General features: G+C 42.4%; 1 protein-coding gene across 5 annotated transcripts in view; it reads left to right on the forward strand.

Annotated features, from left to right (window-relative positions):
- The window catches only part of syt7a (synaptotagmin VIIa), a 325,957-nt gene that overhangs the window by 274,249 nt on the left and 33,174 nt on the right, over window positions 1–18,534 (forward strand). For all 5 annotated transcript variants that reach the window (XM_034176363.1, XM_034176362.1, XM_034176361.1 and 2 more), the window contains one exon: window positions 13,019–13,121. In XM_034176363.1, coding sequence (XP_034032254.1) covers window positions 13,019–13,121 — 103 coding nt within the window. The remainder of the gene's footprint in view (window positions 1–13,018; window positions 13,122–18,534) is intronic.

An 18,534-nucleotide genomic window follows, 5' to 3' on the forward strand; every position in this document is an offset into this window, starting at 1 on the left:
ATTGAACACAAAACCACAACTGTATTTGACTGTATACTGTAGATTAAAAGACCTTCACACAATTGTACTTCTTTAAGTGGAGCAAAACAGAGCTACAAATTAAAGAAATAAATTGATTATACAACACAACAAACCTCCAGCTAACTTTCTCTTGAGATGAAAACTAATTCCACTTAAGCCACGTGCCAAATGGCAAATAATATATTCAAATGTGTAATGAGTGATTTAGCCACACTTTAATTGGAAGCTAAATTTAGATGTGCAGATGAGTGTTTTAAGTATGCAGTGTTTGAAAAATGAAAGGTGTAAGCTTGCTGGGAGTGTATCGCTCCCCGTGGTGCTGGTGCTGACTTCACAGATGTCTGACCATGATTTAATCAATCACAGTCTTGGCACACAGCTCACTGTAAATGGGGCTCTCGAGGCTGCCCTGAACGGGAGACCAGAGTTGTGTTTTCATTTGCTCTTTTTTTTTTTAACTCGCCACACTCCCGCTTTGACCATATCCTAACATTCTGTGCCATTACGTCAAACGTGTCCTTCATCTGGCCATCATTCATCTTCATGTCTGCATGCTTCACGTGTGCTCCAGAAGATGTGAAATAAAAAAAATATGTGGATCTCAGTCCTGCTGCTGGGCACCTGAAGCATTGCACATTTTCCATTTCTTCCTGGTCTACACACAGGTGATTATCTAATTAGATGTGTTCATCCAGTCCACAGCTGATGTATAACTAGTCGGGTGTGGGTAGACTGGGCGTAAAGATGCTTTTGGCTCATTTTCACTTTGATATACAATATGACTCATAAGTCAGTGCGCTCATAGCTTAAAGAAAAACCCAAACAATGGCTTTCTACTTACAGTATTATTCATGGAAGGAGCTTTCCAAAAACAGTTTGATGTTTGGTGGCAAACCCCAAAGTGTAAAACAAACAAACAACAAAAAAATACTTAAAAATGAACAAATTAAAATAATTGTAATAAGAACCCAAAAGATAATAAACAAACAAAAATGGAAGTGTCTTTATTTAAATGGATTGGATCTCTCTCTCTCTCTCTCTCTCTCTCTCTCTCTCTCTCTCTCTCTCTCTCTCTCTCTCTCTCTCTCTCTCTCTCTATATATATATATATATAGATATATATAGAGAGAGATATCTATCTATCTATCTATCTATCTATCTATCTATCTATCTATCTATCTATCTATCTATCTATCTATCTATCTATCTATCTATCTATCTATCTATCTATCTATCTATCTATCTATCTATCTATCTATCTATCTATCTATCTATATGACTATTACGGTCAAAGTTACAGGTTTGATTGGCCTCTGCCATATACAGACTCAATCTCTCAACAGTATATACCGGAAGCACATATTGTATTGCATTAAGTTTTATTTAATTAATATGATGATCTGTTTTTCAGCCTTATGATACACAATCTGGAATGCAGAATCTTGTGCCATAAGAAAAATCTGCACTTCCTCAACTGAGTTCCTGGGAGCAAGGTTGAGAACTACTGATGCAAACAAGATGTAACTGGCAATTGACTTTAAACCTTTGGCACTAAGGTGAAGAATCTATGGGATTCTCAAATGTTAATGTAAAAGAAAAAAAATGGCCCATTGTAAAACATGTAAATTAACTTTAAAACACAAGTTGACCAGCGGCTTTGAATATCCAGTTCGCCAACTCGGGTGTAATATTTCATAATTTATGTCAGTGCAGCAGATGATTTTTTCACATCAGTTACCTGCAGTATACAGTTAAACCTTCACGGAGCAGGATTAGGGAGGGATGATACAGTTCTTCCCCCTGATGAATACAATAAAACTGTAGGACACTGTGGATGAAGGTGAGAAAGATTGAGATTGACAGCGGTGTATTTTTGAAGAGTTGTTGCAGTACATAACTGATTAGTAACAAGAAAGAACATTAATCAACCTGACATGATGAGGTGCATTAGATATGGCGTGAGATATGTCAGTGGTATATGATATGTTGAGTGCAGTATAACATCACTGTAGAGGGAAGCCATCCCTTTCTCAGCCCCTTTTTTGGGGGTGGTTGTAGTTATTATCTCCCTCTAGCTCTGGTCCTTGACCAGAGGGCAAGGAGTTTGGGTCGGCCACAGTATCTTAGATCTTTGCTGTTCCTTGGACTGCACTGTTCTGGACAGAGACCTCAGATGTTGCTCCTGGGATCTGCTGGAGCCATTCTCCCAGTTTGGGTATTACATAAGAGCTGCTACTACCACGGGTACCACTGTGGCCTTTACCTTTCGCATCTTTTCTAGTTCTTCGTTCAGCCCCTGGTCCTTGTTCATCTTCTCATGCTCTTTTTTTATGTTACTATCAGTTGGAATTGCAACATTTTCCACAACTGCCCTTGTCTGCTCCCTGACAGGCACCATTATGTCTGGTTGGTCAGCCATCACCTGTCTGCCTGGAACTTCTCATCCACCTTTGGTGGTGTTGTCCACTTGGAATTTGGTACTTTCAGTGGGTATGTGGTACAGATGTTAGTGTACTCTATCCCAACTACTTGTTTGTGCCTCTCAGGGGCATCTTTGCACAGCCTGGACCTTGTGTTCTGTCTGCTATGATTGACCCCTGGTCCTGGACCTCAAGGCCTGTTCTTGTGCTGCCATGATCAGAGCCTCTGTGCTGTCCTTCAGCCCAGCACTTGCTAGCTATTGATGTGATTTCTTGATGTCAGCCACCCCCGCTGTCTGGTGGTGGTACATCCCACAGAGACGTCAGGCGTCCGTGCATCCTCTTAATCTTCACCAGCCTCTGCCTTTTGTCTTTTGAGGTACTCATTTAGTGACTTATATCTGGGTGCCACCTTCTTGATGTACTCTTGGATGGTTCTTATCTCATCTTGGATAGTGGCTTTTGACACTTCACCCCCGGCCCTTCTCTTTTGACTTGATTGTACATTCTCAGAATGCTAGACTTTGGGTGGAACCTTCTGTTCATTGTGTATGTTTTGTTGCGTATGTTGACATCTGTGGCACGTTTCTCTTTCTTTGGCCCACTTGTTATTCCAGGAGGGACTATGATGACTGGTAGGGTATAAATGATAATGACTTGGATTTTATTGCACTTGTGGAAAGGATTCAATGTACAAATTTGTCTGTCAAATGAAGCAAGTGACCTTGTGACTGTTGGACAATGACAAAGGCTTTTAAACTGAAGTTATACCTTTTATGGACATTGCTGGTCTGTGGGCCTTGTTTGGATTGCAGTATTATTTGTTGCTGTGATTTGTGGGGCCCCAGACATGCTGAGTTGTTTGTATCCCAGATATACATAGGTTGTGGATCTTAGAAAGCTTAATTAGGATGTTACAGCGGCTTGTTGATGCCTCATTGGTCTTCACTCATACATTTCTGTTGAGATTCAGTGATGCCTTAAGCTCTCCCCCAGTGTTGCTATAAAGAGAAGCCAGAGTCCCGAGAGCTTTGAATCTAGATCACTCTCTGAGCAGCAGGCAGGCTACCCAATGAGGATGGAGGTTCAGGAGAAAGAGGGTGGGATGTATTCCTGTGGTACATTAACATTCATTCTACTTGCCTGTGGCCTTTCAATTATTCATCCATGCGTGTTACATTATTTTATGTACGCCAGTGGCGTGCTTTCCTATTTCACAATACATCTTACACAAATTACTAAATATAGATGTACAACCCCAATTCCAATGAAGTTGGGATGTTGTGTGAAATACATTAAAACAGAATAAAATGATTTGGGGGAGGTGATGGTCTAATGGTTAAGGTGTTGGGCTTGAGACCAGAAGATCCTCGGTTCAAATCCCCACCTGACTGGAAAATCACTAAGATCTTTAATCCCCTATTGCTCCCAGTGTATAGTGAGTGCCTTGTATGGCAGCACCCTGACATCGGGAGAATGTGAGGTATAATTGTAAAGCGCTTTGAACGTCTGATGCAGATGGAAAAGGGCTATATAAATGCATTCCATTTACCATTTATTTATCATTTGCAAATCCTCTTCAACCTATATTCAATTGAATTCACCACAAAGACAACTGCAATATATTTCAAAAAAGCTGGGACAGGGGCAACAAAAGACTGGGAAAGTTGATGAATGCTCAAAGAACACCTGTTTGGAACATTCCACAGGTTAATTGGAAACAGGTGAGTGTAATGTTTGGGTATAAAAGGAGCATCCCGAAAGGCTCAACCGTTCACAAGCAATGATGGGGCAATGATCACCATTTTGTGAACTGCGTGAAAAAATAGTGCAACAGTTTAAGAACAATGTTTTACAATGTTCAGTTGCATGGAATTTGGAGATTCCATCATCTACAGTCCATAATATATTTAGAAGATTCAGAGAATCTGGAGAACTTTCTACATATAAGCAGTAAGACCGAAAACCAACATTGAATGCCCGTGACCTTCGATCCCTCAGGCGGCACTGCATTAAAAACCGACATCATTGTATAAAGGATCTTACCGTGTGAGCTCAGGAACACCTCAACAAACGATTGTCAGTTAGCACAGTTATTAACACAGATTGTTTAGATGGTTGAAATTCATAGATTTAGAATAGCATGTACAGTACTCTGTAAAAATCTTAGAAAAAAATTTGCCAGGATTTAAAAACAACAACCACATAAATTGCAAAAATAAAAGCATATCCTATAATGTTAGATAAAGTGTGCTGAGCATTAAAGACAGAACATGAATGGGCACTTGCAAGTTAAATGTGACACTGATTCATGCAAATTATTTCTTTTTGATTCAGCGATACAATAATATATGCTTCTGTGTGGCCTTGAAATTTGATATTTTGTCCAAAATTGAATTGAATCACTTTATCTGTGACTAAAACAAAACCCTTCCAGCATGTTCAATCATATTGGCTCCAAAATGTTTGAGTTAAACACTTACGACCTGTAGTTTGACCTTCCATGGTTACCAAATGTCAAAAACCATGTATCCAAAAGAAAAGGTCATTTATGGCTTCACATTAGTGTTTCATTGTCACCATGGGTGTTATCTGTAACCCATTACTTAATATAGGCATTCTCAATTAGTTTGCCTTATCAAGGCCATGCAGGGTCAAAGATCATGTGACCAAATGAAATTGCTCGCCATAGCCATTGTATTTTGTAAATATCCCCCATATATATGTTTACTGGGCCAAGGACAGTGTGGTGGCCAAGTGGTTAGTGTACCTGCTTCCAAAACAGAAGGTTGCTGCTTCAAAACCCCCCTGTTCCCGTTCTCCATGTAATATGGAGTTATGTCAGGAAGGTCATCTGGTTTGTGCCAAATGTTAAAAATAGCGAGTTTAAGTTAGGCGTTAGTGATGGATTATACAGCAAAATACAGCTTATCAATACTCATGTTTGAAATACTGGAAAGATTCATGATTAATGTAAACTGTCATTTGTTTTGGCTCTAACCCATTCAGTAATGATAATTTTTTTGGGGTGGAACCTAAAACCAAAAACTTTCAAATATAGTTTCTGCTCAGAATGAACTAACTGAATAAATAAAGAAGCTCACATGGGCAACTGTGCAATGATTAAATGTAAAGATAGAAAGTCAAAGTGTTGTAGCAAAAAAAAAAAAAAAGAAAGAAAAAAAAAACCCCGATCATGCTATCAGATATTATTAGGCAGAGTAAATGTATGCTTGCACATAAACATGTAAATTGATTACACTCTGCCCTGCAAGTTGGCACACTGCTCCTCCTGTGAGTGGGGCTTTACAAACCAGACTAATCAACAGCGTCTTCAGGGGCTCCGGTTAAGGCTGCCCCACAGGCTCAGGCTTCCTGTGGCCACACAGCACAGCAGACAGGCTCGGCTCCACATTAACAGAGAGGGAGGCAGATAACGCTAATGCAGAAAAAGAAATCACAAAGAGCAGCGGAGGGAAGGAGAGTGCATCTGCATGATCGTAGAGCTATATATCAGAGGAGGATGAGGGGAAACTTCAGAGTGCAAAGCCATTTTCCATCCAGGAGAGTAGCAGGAGGGAGTGCTTTATCGTGTTGTGCACATCCATGCGTAATGTGTGGCTAAGGGCATCACTCTAGCCGGCAGGTAAACACGCTCAGCTCATGCATCTGGATAGATGGATGGCGGCGCTTCTGCAGCAGCCTCCACCTCTGAGGCAATCTCCAATTTAATGGAGTTCCAAAACATTTGGGCGACTAAAAGGTTTTGATAATTTCGCCTTGGTGTAATATCCTACAATGATATTTTAGTTGTTTGATTTTAGCCTGCAGAGAAAAGCAATAAATTGTAGGGAGGATTGGGAGCCCAGTGAGAAATGGTGCAGAAATGGGGGATAATAAGCCCCTCTTTTGGATTCTGTTTGCAATATTTTACTGTGGCCAGAAATGCACCAAGTAAACTAAGTGAAGTAGATGATGTAGTAGGTCAGAAACATTTTGTGGAGTCAATGAAATATAACTTTAAAAAAAAGTCACTTACAGAGAGCAGGAAGCAGCGTTCAGCACTCATTGAATAGGTTATTTTTTTTTCCATTCAGAGTTCAGTGAAAGAAGCTGCAGTGTTTAGCACTTTCCCTGTTGCTCTGCCTGAAGTGAGATTTCAGCAAATGACGCTTTTTTAGATTTATTTCCCGTGGCGGCGCCCAGGAGGTAATTAGTTAGCAGTGAAAGCATCCATATTCATGTGTCACGGAAGAATCATAGTTGCACACTGAGAGGTGAAGTAGGAGGGAACGCTGGAGTGTGCATGTACATGTGGGTCATGTGGAACAGGATTTATGTGAGCAGGTGAGTGTGTGTGTGTGTGTGTGTGTGTGTGTGTGTGTGTGTGTGTGTGTGTGTGTGTGTGTGTGTGTGTGTGTGTGTGTGTGTGTGTGTGTGTGCACGGAGGGGTGGGAAGTTCATGAAAAAAGAGGGCAGGGTTGGGCTTTCTTTCTCGCGTCTCTCTCCAGCCTCCAAGTGGAGCGTCATCACCCCCCCACCCCTACTTTGCCCCACTACAAGCTGCTGGCCCTCCGTCAGGTAACGAAACAGGATAGTATCACAGGAGGGTGAACCCCAAAGTGGCCCCGCCTGTCTCCATATGTGTGTTCACGTGAATGTGAGTGTGTGTCTGCGAGGCTCTCACCCGTACCTGTCATATATCCTAAAATCTTTGTTGTCAGTGTTTGCCTGTTTGATGCACCCCCCCTCCCCCACTCCTTTCCAAGCGCACTTTTGTTTTCTTGATCCCATTCCCAGCAGACTCTTGTCTCTCACACCCCGCTCCCCAATCCCACATATACTCAACAAAAATATAAACGCAACACTTTTGGTTTTGCTCCCGTTTTGTATGAGATGAACTCAAAGATCTAAAACTTTTTCCACATACACAATATCACCATTTCCCTCAAATATTGTCCACAAACCAGACTAAATCTGTGATAGTGAGCACTTCTCCTTTGCTGAGATAATCCATCCCACCTCACAGGTGTGTCATACCAAGATGCTGATTAGACACCATGATTAGTGCACAGGTGTGCCGTAGACTGTCCACAATAAAAGGCCACTCTGAAAGGTGCAGTTTTGTTTTATTGGGGGGGATACCAGTCAGTATCTGGTGTGACCACCATTTGCCTCATGCAGTGCAACACATCTCCTTCGCATAGAGTTGATCAGGTTGTCAATTGTGGCCTGTGGAATGTTGGTCCACTCCTCTTCAATGGCTGTGCAAAGTTGCTGGATATTGGCAGGAACTGGTACACGCTGTCGTATACGCCGGTCCAGAGCATCCCAAACATGCTCAGTGGGTGACATGTCCGTTGAGTATGCCGGCCATGCAAGAACTGGGACATTTTCAGCTTCCAAGAATTGTGTACAGATCCTTGCAACATGGGGCCGTGCATTATCCTGCTGCAACATGAGGTGATGTTCTTGGATGTATGGCACAACAATGGGCCTCAGGATCTCGTCACGGTATCTCTGTGCATTCAAAATGCCATCAATAAAATGCACCTATGTTCTTCGTCCATAACAGACGCCTGCCCATACCATAACCCCACCGCCACCATGGGCCACTCGATCCACAACATTGACATCAGAAAACCGCTCACCCACACGACGCCACACACGCTGTCTGCCATCTGCCCTGGACAGTGTGAACCGGGATTCATCCGTGAAGAGAACACCTCTCCAACATGCCAAACGCCAGCGAATGTGAGCATTTGCCCACTCAAGTCGGTTACAACGACGAACTGGAGTCAGGTCGAGACCCCGATAAGGACGACGAGCATGCAGATGAGCTTCCCTGAGACGGTTTCTGACAGTTTGTGCAGAAATTCTTTGGTTATGCAAACCGATTGTTTCAGCAGCTGTCCGAGTGGCTGGTCTCAGACGATCTTGGAAGTGAACATGCTGGATGTGGAGGTCCTGGGCTGGTGTGGTTACACGTGGTCTGCGGTTGTGAGGCTGGTTGGATGTACTGCCAAATTCTCTGAAACGCCTTTGGAGACGGCTTATGGTAGAGAAATGAACATTCAATACACGAGCAACAGCTCTGGTCGACGTTCCTGCTGTCAGCATGCCAATTGCACGCTCCCTCAAATCTTGCAACATCTGTGGCATTGTGCTGTGTGATAAAACTGCACCTTTCAGAGTGGCCTTTTATTGTGGACAGTCTAAGGCACACCTGTGCACTAATCATGGTGTCTAATCAGCATCTTGATATGGCACACCTGTGAGGTGGGATGGATTATCTCAGCAAAGGAGAAGTGCTCACTATCACAGATTTAGACTGGTTTGTGAACAATATTTGAGGGAAATGGTGATATTGTGTATGTGGAAAAAGTTTTAGATCTTTTACAAAATGGGAACAAAACCAAAAGTGTTGCGTTTATATTTTTGTTGAGTGTATGTATGGTCTATGTTACTAGAGCCGTTGCTATGCCAACAGCCCACTTTCTCCGAGATCCTGATCAGAAGTCGACTCTGCCTCCCGTTGGACACTGTAGGCAACTGCGGGCTGAAAAGCATCAATTTCCACATCAACCCCCCAAGGAGTCTGATGGAGGAAGAAGCACTGGCAGAAAAACGTAGCAGTTGCACTGTTTCCATCTGCCACAATTAATATCTCTCTCGCTGTCATTTCTGGAATTTAAATAAAGGCAGATGAGTTGTTTTAGGGGCAGCAATGTGGCTTAGTGGTTAGCACTGTTGCCTCACAGCAAGGGGGTCATGGGATCAATTCCCACCTGTGGCCTTTCTGTGTGGAGTTTGCATGTTCTCCCTGTGTTTCTGTGGGTTCTCTCCGGGTGCTCCGGCTTCCTCCCACATCCAAAGACACACAGGTTAGGTGGACTGGAAACTTTAAATTGACCATAGGTGTGTGTGTGGGTGTTAATGTGTTTGTGTGGCCCTGCGGCAGACGGGTGTCCTGTCCAGGGTGGACCACGCCTCACGCCCCATGACTGCTGGGATACACTCCAGCCCCCATGACCCTTAATTGAAGTAAGTGGTTGAAGATGAGTGAGTGAGTGAGTTATTTTAGATGCTTGATGTATAGCAGAGGAGCTGCTGCATTTGCTATATTCTAATGCTGCGTTCACACCGGACACCCTGCGAGCGACGGCAGCGAGAGGTTGCCATGTAATCCCTATGGAAGAACGCGTTGTGGCGCCACAAAAGTCCAAGCCACGCAATGCGACAGGATGGACGCAAATAAAGCGACGCGAATAAAGTGATTTTGAGGGATTAACATGATATTGCATTGCATCGCGTCGCCCTCTTCCCTAAATTGAAAAATCTGAACTTTTTCGTCTTGTCACGTCGCGATGACCAATCAGGGACTGGATATGTAGTGACATGGAGATGTCTGGAGTTTATACTTGATGTGGACATGTCCTGTCTCTGGCAGCCAGGACCCTTTTGTCCTTGATTTGTCCTTTTTTTTATTTGTCCTTTTTTTCTTGATTTGTCCTTGACAATTATGACAGAGTTTGAGGGCAGGGAGGAACTGCAGCAGCAGCCAGTTTTTTTTCCTTTGTTCACATGTGCGCGTGAACGAATCATCTGTGAAGATAATTTTATTAACTACACAAATGTATAATAGAACAAGTGGTGACTGGTTTATAACACAATTATGACAGAGTTGAGGGGAGAGCGAGGAACTGCAGCAGCAGCCATTTTTTTTTAACTGTTCACGTGTGCGCACGCAAACGGGACAGGAGGTCCTCAAACTGGGTCCTGGAGAGGCGGAAGTACTGCTGAAAGTGGCTGTCATCCAGACACCGCTCCTGCAGCAAATGATGAAACTCCCTGAATTTAGAATGTCTCACGAGGATGTTGTGAACCCAGGGACGGCGTCACTGGCAACGTTTGTCAGCTTTCCACAACAAATAGAGCACAGCAACTTGCTCCGTGTGATCAAGGTCCGTCATGTTGACTTGATGGTGAGTGGAATGGAAGCTCCTCCTATTTGATGACGCATTGGGGCGAATTTTCGCAGCAAAAGCAGAGCGACACACCAGGCGATGGTGGCGCGTAAATCGCCAGGCAAGGGACGCGAATTTGTGGCGTAGGGTGGCATCTGGTGTGAACGTGGCATTAAAGATTATGGAAGCAGCGCTGAACCAGAAGACCACCTCAGGTGCTGTAGAACGGAGCTGACCCCCTGCCCCCCTTCCCCAACCCAACTGCACAAGCTCTTACACCTGCACTGAACCCCTGAATGAAGCATGAAGGAGAATGAATAATTGAAGATGTTCACTCCCCATCAATGCTCGGGAGGTGGAGGAGGAGGGAGGTGCCTTACTTTACTTGAGCCCCTAAGTCAGTCAGTGTTTTTCCTCGCCTCTCAAACTCCCCGCCTGCAGTTTCGAGCCTGTGCAACATATATAGGCCCCTGCCGTTGCAATTACCTCCCTCGGCAGCTGCATGAAACACCCTCTCCCTGCTCAAAATGGTTAACATCCCTCCTTCCTCCCCGTCTCGCTCCAGTTCCTTTGCTGATTCAAGTGATCGTCTGTTTGCTTGTGTTTTTTATTTTATTTTATTTTATTTTTGCTGGCCTTTTTTTTCTGTCTGTCTATTTGTCAGTACATTTTCTTCCGGTTATGTTCTTGTCCTCCTCCAGAAATATAGACATTACATCAATTTTTCATGCAATTTGCAGAATAGAGCGCTCCCGACCAAAAAAAGAAAAAAAGTGTCAAACCTATTCCGATGCTGGCCAGACAGACAGACTTCCTATGGGCTCCTTGTTTTCTGCCTGTTCAGGGCATTGCCTTCACTCCCAGAGTGACAACTACTTGCATATCTTTTATATATGCACATGTAGCCAATGCCAGACACGTGCTTCGACCCCTGTGTCCCACACTTTTAGAGTGTTGCTAAACAGTTGGAGAATCTGTGAGATTATATTATTTTTAACTCATGCGTAGACAATCTCTAAAAATGTCCTCTTTTGTAACACTCTAAATGTGCATAGCCTCTGTTCTGACTTTGTCTGTGTCTGTATGTGTGTGTGGTACTTTTTATTTTAATTTTTTATTTTTTTTATTTTTTTATTTTTTTTGGAATAGTGTATTTTAGCTTTATTCTTCTTTCATACTGAATCTCATGATTTATTTTGACCTCCCTTCATAAAGAACAATTGTTCTTGCTCTCCTTCTCTGGTGATGAATTGTATTTATTGTCTTCCTTTTCCTCTCTGTGCTCTTTCTCTCTTTAGCACATTTTCTCCTTTGTCTCCTTTTTCAGATACTGTGTGTGTAACTCCTATTTTGTTTTATTTTTATTTCATTTCTTTTGTATTTTTTTGTCTCTTATTCATTGATACTTATCAGACTGACCAAACTAAGCCTCTCTTGTGTTTCCAGGCTTTCCTTCAGCCATCCCTATCTTTTCTTGCAGCTCTGTTTTTCTCTCTAATGTGCTGCTCTTTTTGGTTTATTTTTTGTAACTTCACTGTTCATGTTATTAATACTTACTCTTTCTTCTAATACAGATACTAATTTGTTTTCTATTTCTTACATCCCTTGTTAAACCCTTTTTCTCAACAGTCTTTATGATTTCCGTCCGTTGTGTGTCTAATGTCAGCGTCCTCTGTGTGTCTTTGACGTTCTTTCTCTCTGTTCTCTTCTCTCTCTCCGTGTGTGTCTTTTTTGGCCTCACAGTGTTTCAGTATATTTATGTGCCTTGATCAATCATCTATGGCGAGTCCAGTGTGTCACATTAACATTGGCTAGGATGTTCACATTGTACCTTTTTCATTTTTCATATTTTCTTCTTTTCATTATAATTACTCTCATTTAAAAATTTCTCATTTAAATTGGCCTTTCCTTGAATTTCCTTGTTTTCATGATGTATGAACTTTTGTTCTTTTGTCCAAGACTGTTTGTTCCAACTTAACATTATATGTTTTTTTTTCTTTCTGTTTGTAATGCAGATTCTAAATAAGTGAGCGATTTAAACACAAAAATACTGGTGATGTTGGCTGTCTTGTTAAAAGTCCTCTAAATGTTTGTGTACCGTGTGTATAGTTGTGCCGTGTGGCTGTTCCTTTTCTTATTTATGCCTGTCTTGTTTGTCTTTATGAAGAGGGACTGAAAACTGTAGGGGACGGATGCACTTAAATGGTTTCCATCATTTTTAATTGCTCACTTCTGTTTTGTGTTCTATCTAAAAATGTTTCCTTCCTCGGTGGAGGTAACTTTCTTGTGGATGTTTGCTGTGTTGAACATATGTTTAGTCATCTCAGGTTCCAAGTTTCATCAAACACAACTCATTACATCAAATGTCCTCAGTTTTCGTGCCCACTGTTAATCTGTGGCATCTCTGGCAGATTCAATTGGCTTCATTCACACCAGTTACAAAAAGCACAATCGACTGTGAAGTGACATCTATCCAAAGCAAACTGGGACTCAGTCGGTTATTTCAGATAGGACATTTCATGCGCCAAGCAGGTGGAGGTGGACTCCTTCAGACATTCTCTCTTTCTCCACTTATTGTCATCTGGGTCAACCTTCCATTTTTGTCTACAGGGGCAACAAGCCAGTTAATAGCCCCAAGGGCCAACACTCTGATGCTGATGGCCACTCCTCAGTAACTGACCTGGCCAACTCTCTCACTGGAGACATGGTGATGGTAAGACCAGAGCATTTGTTTGCATGGAGAGTTTGTCCCTTCTGTGTATTTTATTATGCATATCAGTGTTGATATGGCTTGTTGTGTGGTTAATTCTACTAATGGGCCATCAAAGATATTGCTGCTCCAGTGATTCCACTGAGTAAATTTTAGTATTTTTAGTGTGTACATCAGCACCAGGTTAGTACTAATTACTCAGTAGCTTGGTGACATTAGCCTCACTGGCGGTGCAGCGGTTACTCAGCCGATGTGATGGTTATATATTTTAATACCCACACCCAAGCCACCATTATAAAAACCATCTGCCCAGTCAACAAAAATCTTGGTCCTCAGGACCCAAATAGTTTCCATTTCTCCCTTAGCTAATCAGAGAAGATAAGCTCATTCAGCTGTTGATTAGCTGAACACACCTCGCTGAGCTGATCTGCTTTGATTAGTTCAGGGACAAATGGAAAATGTGCAATACGTTGGGCCCCAAGGACCAGGAACGGGACCCCCTGCATTAACCAAACACACAAACCAAATTTAGCTGGTTAGTCATAGTGTTAGCCATACTGCGAGATGGAGGCATATTCAGGATTCATGTGTAATGGCCTTAATTGTTGAGCAGGTCTTGTTCACACTCCACCACTTGACCTATACTCAACAAAAATATAAACGCAACACTTTTGGTTTTGCTCCCATTTTGTATGAGATGAACTCAAAGATCTAAAACTTTTTCCACATACACAATATCACCATTTCCCTCAAATATTGTTCACAAACCAGTCTAAATCTGTGATAGTGAGCACTTCTCCTTTGCTGAGATAATCCATCCCACCTCACAGGTGTGCCATATCAAGATGCTGATTAGACACCATGATTAGTGCACAGGTGTGCCTTAGACTGCCCACAATAAAAGGCCACTCTGAAAGGTGCAGTTTTGTTTTATTGGGGGGGATACCAGTCAGTATCTGGTGTGACCACCATTTGCCTCATGCAGTGCAACACATCTCCTTCGCATCATCCGTGAAGAGAACACCTCTCCAACGTGCCAAACACCAGTGAATGTGAGCATTTGCCCACTCAAGTCGGTTACGACGACGAACTGGAGTCAGGTCGAGACCCCGATGAGGACGACGAGCATGCAGATGAGCTTCCCTGAGACGGTTTCTGACAGTTTGTGCAGAATTCCTTTGGTTATGCAAACCGATTGTTTCAGCAGCTGTCCGAGTGGCTGGTCTCAGACGATCTTGGAGGTGAACATGTTGGATGTGGAGGTCCTGGACTGGTGTGGTTACACGTGGTCTGCGGTTGTGAGGCTGGTTGGATGTACTGCCAAATTCTCTGAAACGCCTTTGGAGATGGCTTATGGTAGAGAAATGAACATTCAATACACGAGCAACAGCTCTGGTTGACATTCCTGCTGTCAGCATGCCAATTGCACGCTCCCTCAAATCTTGCGACATCTGTGGCATTGTGCTGTGTGATAAAACTGCACCTTTCAGAGTGGCCTTTTATTGTGGACAGTCTAAGGCACACCTGTGCACTAATCATGGTGCCTAATCAGCATCTTGATATGGCACACCTGTGAGGTGGGATGGATTATCTCAGCAAAGGAGAAGTGCTCACTATCACAGATTTAGACTGGTTTGTGAACAATATTTGAGAGAAATGGTGATATTGTGTATGTGGAAAAAGTTTTAGATCTTTGAGTTCATCTCGTACAAAATGGGAGCAAAACCAAAAGTGTTGCGTTTATATTTTTGTTGAGTATTTACAGGTTGGCTGATAGTTAGGCAGAGTCCAGCACTACCAAGATGGCGCCATTTGTAGCTGCCCTTCTAAAGCTGCATTCACATTACAGTCACTTCTGATGAGCACTGAGCAGGTTTGAGACCAATTGTGAAGTCATTGGGATGAGGATCACCACATCCAAATGAATGATTTTACATGTTGACTGTAAGCAACAGATAGGAAACCAGATGTTCCGTTGTTTTCAGTGAGTAGGTAACTGTCTACCATAACAGCACCTGCCGTCAAAAGTTTAAAATTTTCTATTTTTTTCCAATTCCTGAAACAAAAAGGACAAAATGGATGTTCTTTTGTTTTTAACAACCAGGACAGATGGACAGAAAGAGATGGATTATTTAAGTGCAGAGAGTCACTGGTTTTAATCAGGTAAACTTGAATAATTTATGTGATATTGTGCAGAGGCATTAATTCATAACCTCAGAAGATTACCCTTTTAAACTGCCATTGGACCAAGGAATTCCTGCATTAATTACAATGCTGTGCAGAATGATAAAACTCGTTGCACTTTTCATTAAGTAAATTGTTGTCTGTGATGTTAGCATTAAAGTACAACGCAATTCTAAAATTCCCTTGGCCAAATGAACATGTAATCAATGAACGAGTGTGTAGAAAGAATGTGACCTTATGACCCCTTAGAATAGGCCAAGGTTACCATCTTTGAAAAGATCTGTGCCCCAAGAATGCTCCCTGTGAATTTGAAGACCCTGGCAGTAATAGGACTGGAGTTATGCTGAGCACAGACAGACGGATGGACGGACGGACACAAAGTCTTCACAATACCCGATGGCCATATTTTGGCCTCTGGTAAAAATGATGTCACCTCCCATCGTCACCTACAGACAACAGGAATTTTACAGAACAACATGCTTGAAAACTGCAGTTCAAACAAGCTATGGGTAATGTCACTGAGAGTTTGCATAGAGAGTTTGCATAGTCTATGCCTATGACCTGAGAGTTGTTGGTTCAGTCTGTAGAATCAGAGTTTAATTCTGCACAGAGATGGTGAAAGATCAGTACTTGTCCTACAAGTATTACTCTTCAAGAACACATTAGTGGTTCTTTTGCAGTTTAATCCTTCAGGGTATTGTTCCACTGTGCAGCTTCTGGATGGGAATTCGTATGAGGGCCATAAGTACATGGAAACATCACCATGTCTATGCTTAGCAGGGATTGAAGGGTAACTGGTAGCTTTGCCAAAGCCATGTAAAAAAAAATGTCCTGATGATCAGCTGTAATATTTTATCTACCTTATTATGGATCACAGTGTGATTGCTCAGTAGTTAGCACAGTGGCCTTCTATTGCTGGTTTATGTTCTAGCTTGTATTGGCACCCAGTGCCCTCCAAGCGCCTTGGGGCAACTGTTTGTTGTGATTTGGCGCTATATAAATACAATTGATTTGATTGATTTGATTTGGTGGCTAATCAGCAGAAAAAGTGGTACCTAACTTATAGTTATAACTTACCCTACCCTACCCTTACCCTGACATCAAGGTGAATATGAGGCATTATTGTAAAGCGTTTTGAGCGTCTGATGCAGATGGAAAAGCACTATATAAATGCAGTCCATTTACCATTTACCTTATCATGCTGTGGCCTCTGCACATGTGCAACTATGCAGCACATTCCTGCAGCTTAGTGAAAAGAGTATGGGCTCACCCTTTACCTTCTATAAAGGTCACGGTGATAGAGGGCTCTCTTAAAGGTGGATGATGTCACAATTCTTTCAGATGCCCCCAACCCCATCCTTAGTTGTGATCCTGAGGTCTTGATGGATCTTCTGGACAAAAATTTGTGAATATCTCATTGTTCATTTGCACCTACTCCCTCAGTAATGTAAAGCCTGTATGGCCCCAGATAAATTCAGTTCAGTTTATTTATATAACACCAAATCACAAAAAAGTCACCTGAAGCCAATTCACATGGGTAAGGTCTAACCTTAGCAACCCCTTCAGCAATAGGGGACAGTGGTAAGAAAACTCCCTATGTTTTTTTTTTTTTTTTTTTTTTTTGAGGAAGAAACCTCAAGCAGACCAGACTCAGAGGGGTCCCAGGCTTCTTATGTTTTTTTGTACAATAAATTAGTTCCATGTCCATCATAGGAATGTGACCTACTCCCCAGATTTTATGAACATTTTCAGGAACAGCACAGTAATTGGCCTTTTCACACATTATGTCTCAACTGCAGCGAAGACCCACTAGGCTTGCAACCAGTAATAGTGATAGCTAGCAAGCAATCACTAATGTTGGAGACACAGCAACGTGTAAAGCCCCTTTCACACCGGGGCTGCTTCGAGTTGCTTCATGTGGCGTCATGACTACGCAGGAATGTCTGCATCAGGGGTGCGCAGCAGGAGGGCAGAGAGGAGGTGACAGTGCAGAGGACCTCTGCACAGAGAAATCAGAGTGCACAGTCTGGCTGCAGACTGTGATTTCTCTGCTAGTTTATATTTGTTCTTGTGCAGAGCTGCAGGGCTGCAGGGCTGCGCTCTGTTATAGTTTATCTTTCTTTCTTTGACCGCGAGCTGCGTGAGCTGCGTGCGTGCGTGCGAAGGAACTGTCCGTGAGTAAATGTGGACATGTCTGGAGTTATACTTGATGTGGACATGTCCTGTCTCTGGCAATCAGTCTGTGAGCAGGATTTATGTCCTTTTTTGTCCTTTATTTAACACAGGCAGCACTTAACGGGTTATGTTTAAAATCTCATATCAGCATTCTTTACACATGCAAACTGTAGCACACAAAAAAAGCACATTTAGTTAAAAAATGTTATGGTCTTACCATTAATTTCAATTTCAATTTATTTTCATTTATATAGTGCCAAATCACAACAAGGTTGCCTCAAGGCACTTATAAATGAAGTCCATGTGCCGCTCCTTCTGAACAAAAGCATCAATGACTTGTTTGTAGAAGTCTTCCTTGTCTTCCTTCAGTTTTAAAAGTCTCTCTCTGTCTCAGTGGAGGTCACTGTCAGAGAAGAAAGTTATCCTTGATCAGTCCTGTTCTAGTTCTGAGTGTATGTTTTGAGTCTTTTCTGTCTTTGAATATGAGTGGTGACCGCTCGCGTTTGATGAGAAAATTCTTCAGGTCACAATATCCCTCTGAGTCCAGACATTGTCACAAGTTGAGAAAACAAGGCAGGAAAAGCAGAAAAAGGCAGTTTCTTGCTGGACATCCACACAGCCAGACTTTTCCTGTTCCGTAGTCTGAAGCAAAACCTTTTAGCTCTGGCGTTGGTCATCCTTTAATTATTACCTCCTGCTTCAGTTGAAAGTGCAGTTTAGAAAATTGTTTCAGTTTGGATATGTAATCCTCCATTCCAAAGTAAAATAAATAGGCCGCGGCTCTTGACTTGCTAACTGTAAATTGTAGCTTGCTGTCACTTATTCTGCAGCTGAGGAGTTGCTGAACTGCGTGCCTCACTTCATGCCTTTTTTGCAGCTGTTTTATGATCGCTCAGCACACAAAACATGTTACACACACATACAGTTGTTGACAAAAAACACTGTGCATTATGTACATCAACTAAACTATGGAATTTAAATTCATACAACCAAAGTGTTTGACCATTTTAATAGTGACATACAGAGAGACAGTAATACAGTCTCACTGCACAGCATG

Source organism: Thalassophryne amazonica, chromosome 8 (assembly GCF_902500255.1).
Source record: "Thalassophryne amazonica chromosome 8, fThaAma1.1, whole genome shotgun sequence".
NCBI classification, from domain to species: domain Eukaryota; kingdom Metazoa; phylum Chordata; class Actinopteri; order Batrachoidiformes; family Batrachoididae; genus Thalassophryne; species Thalassophryne amazonica.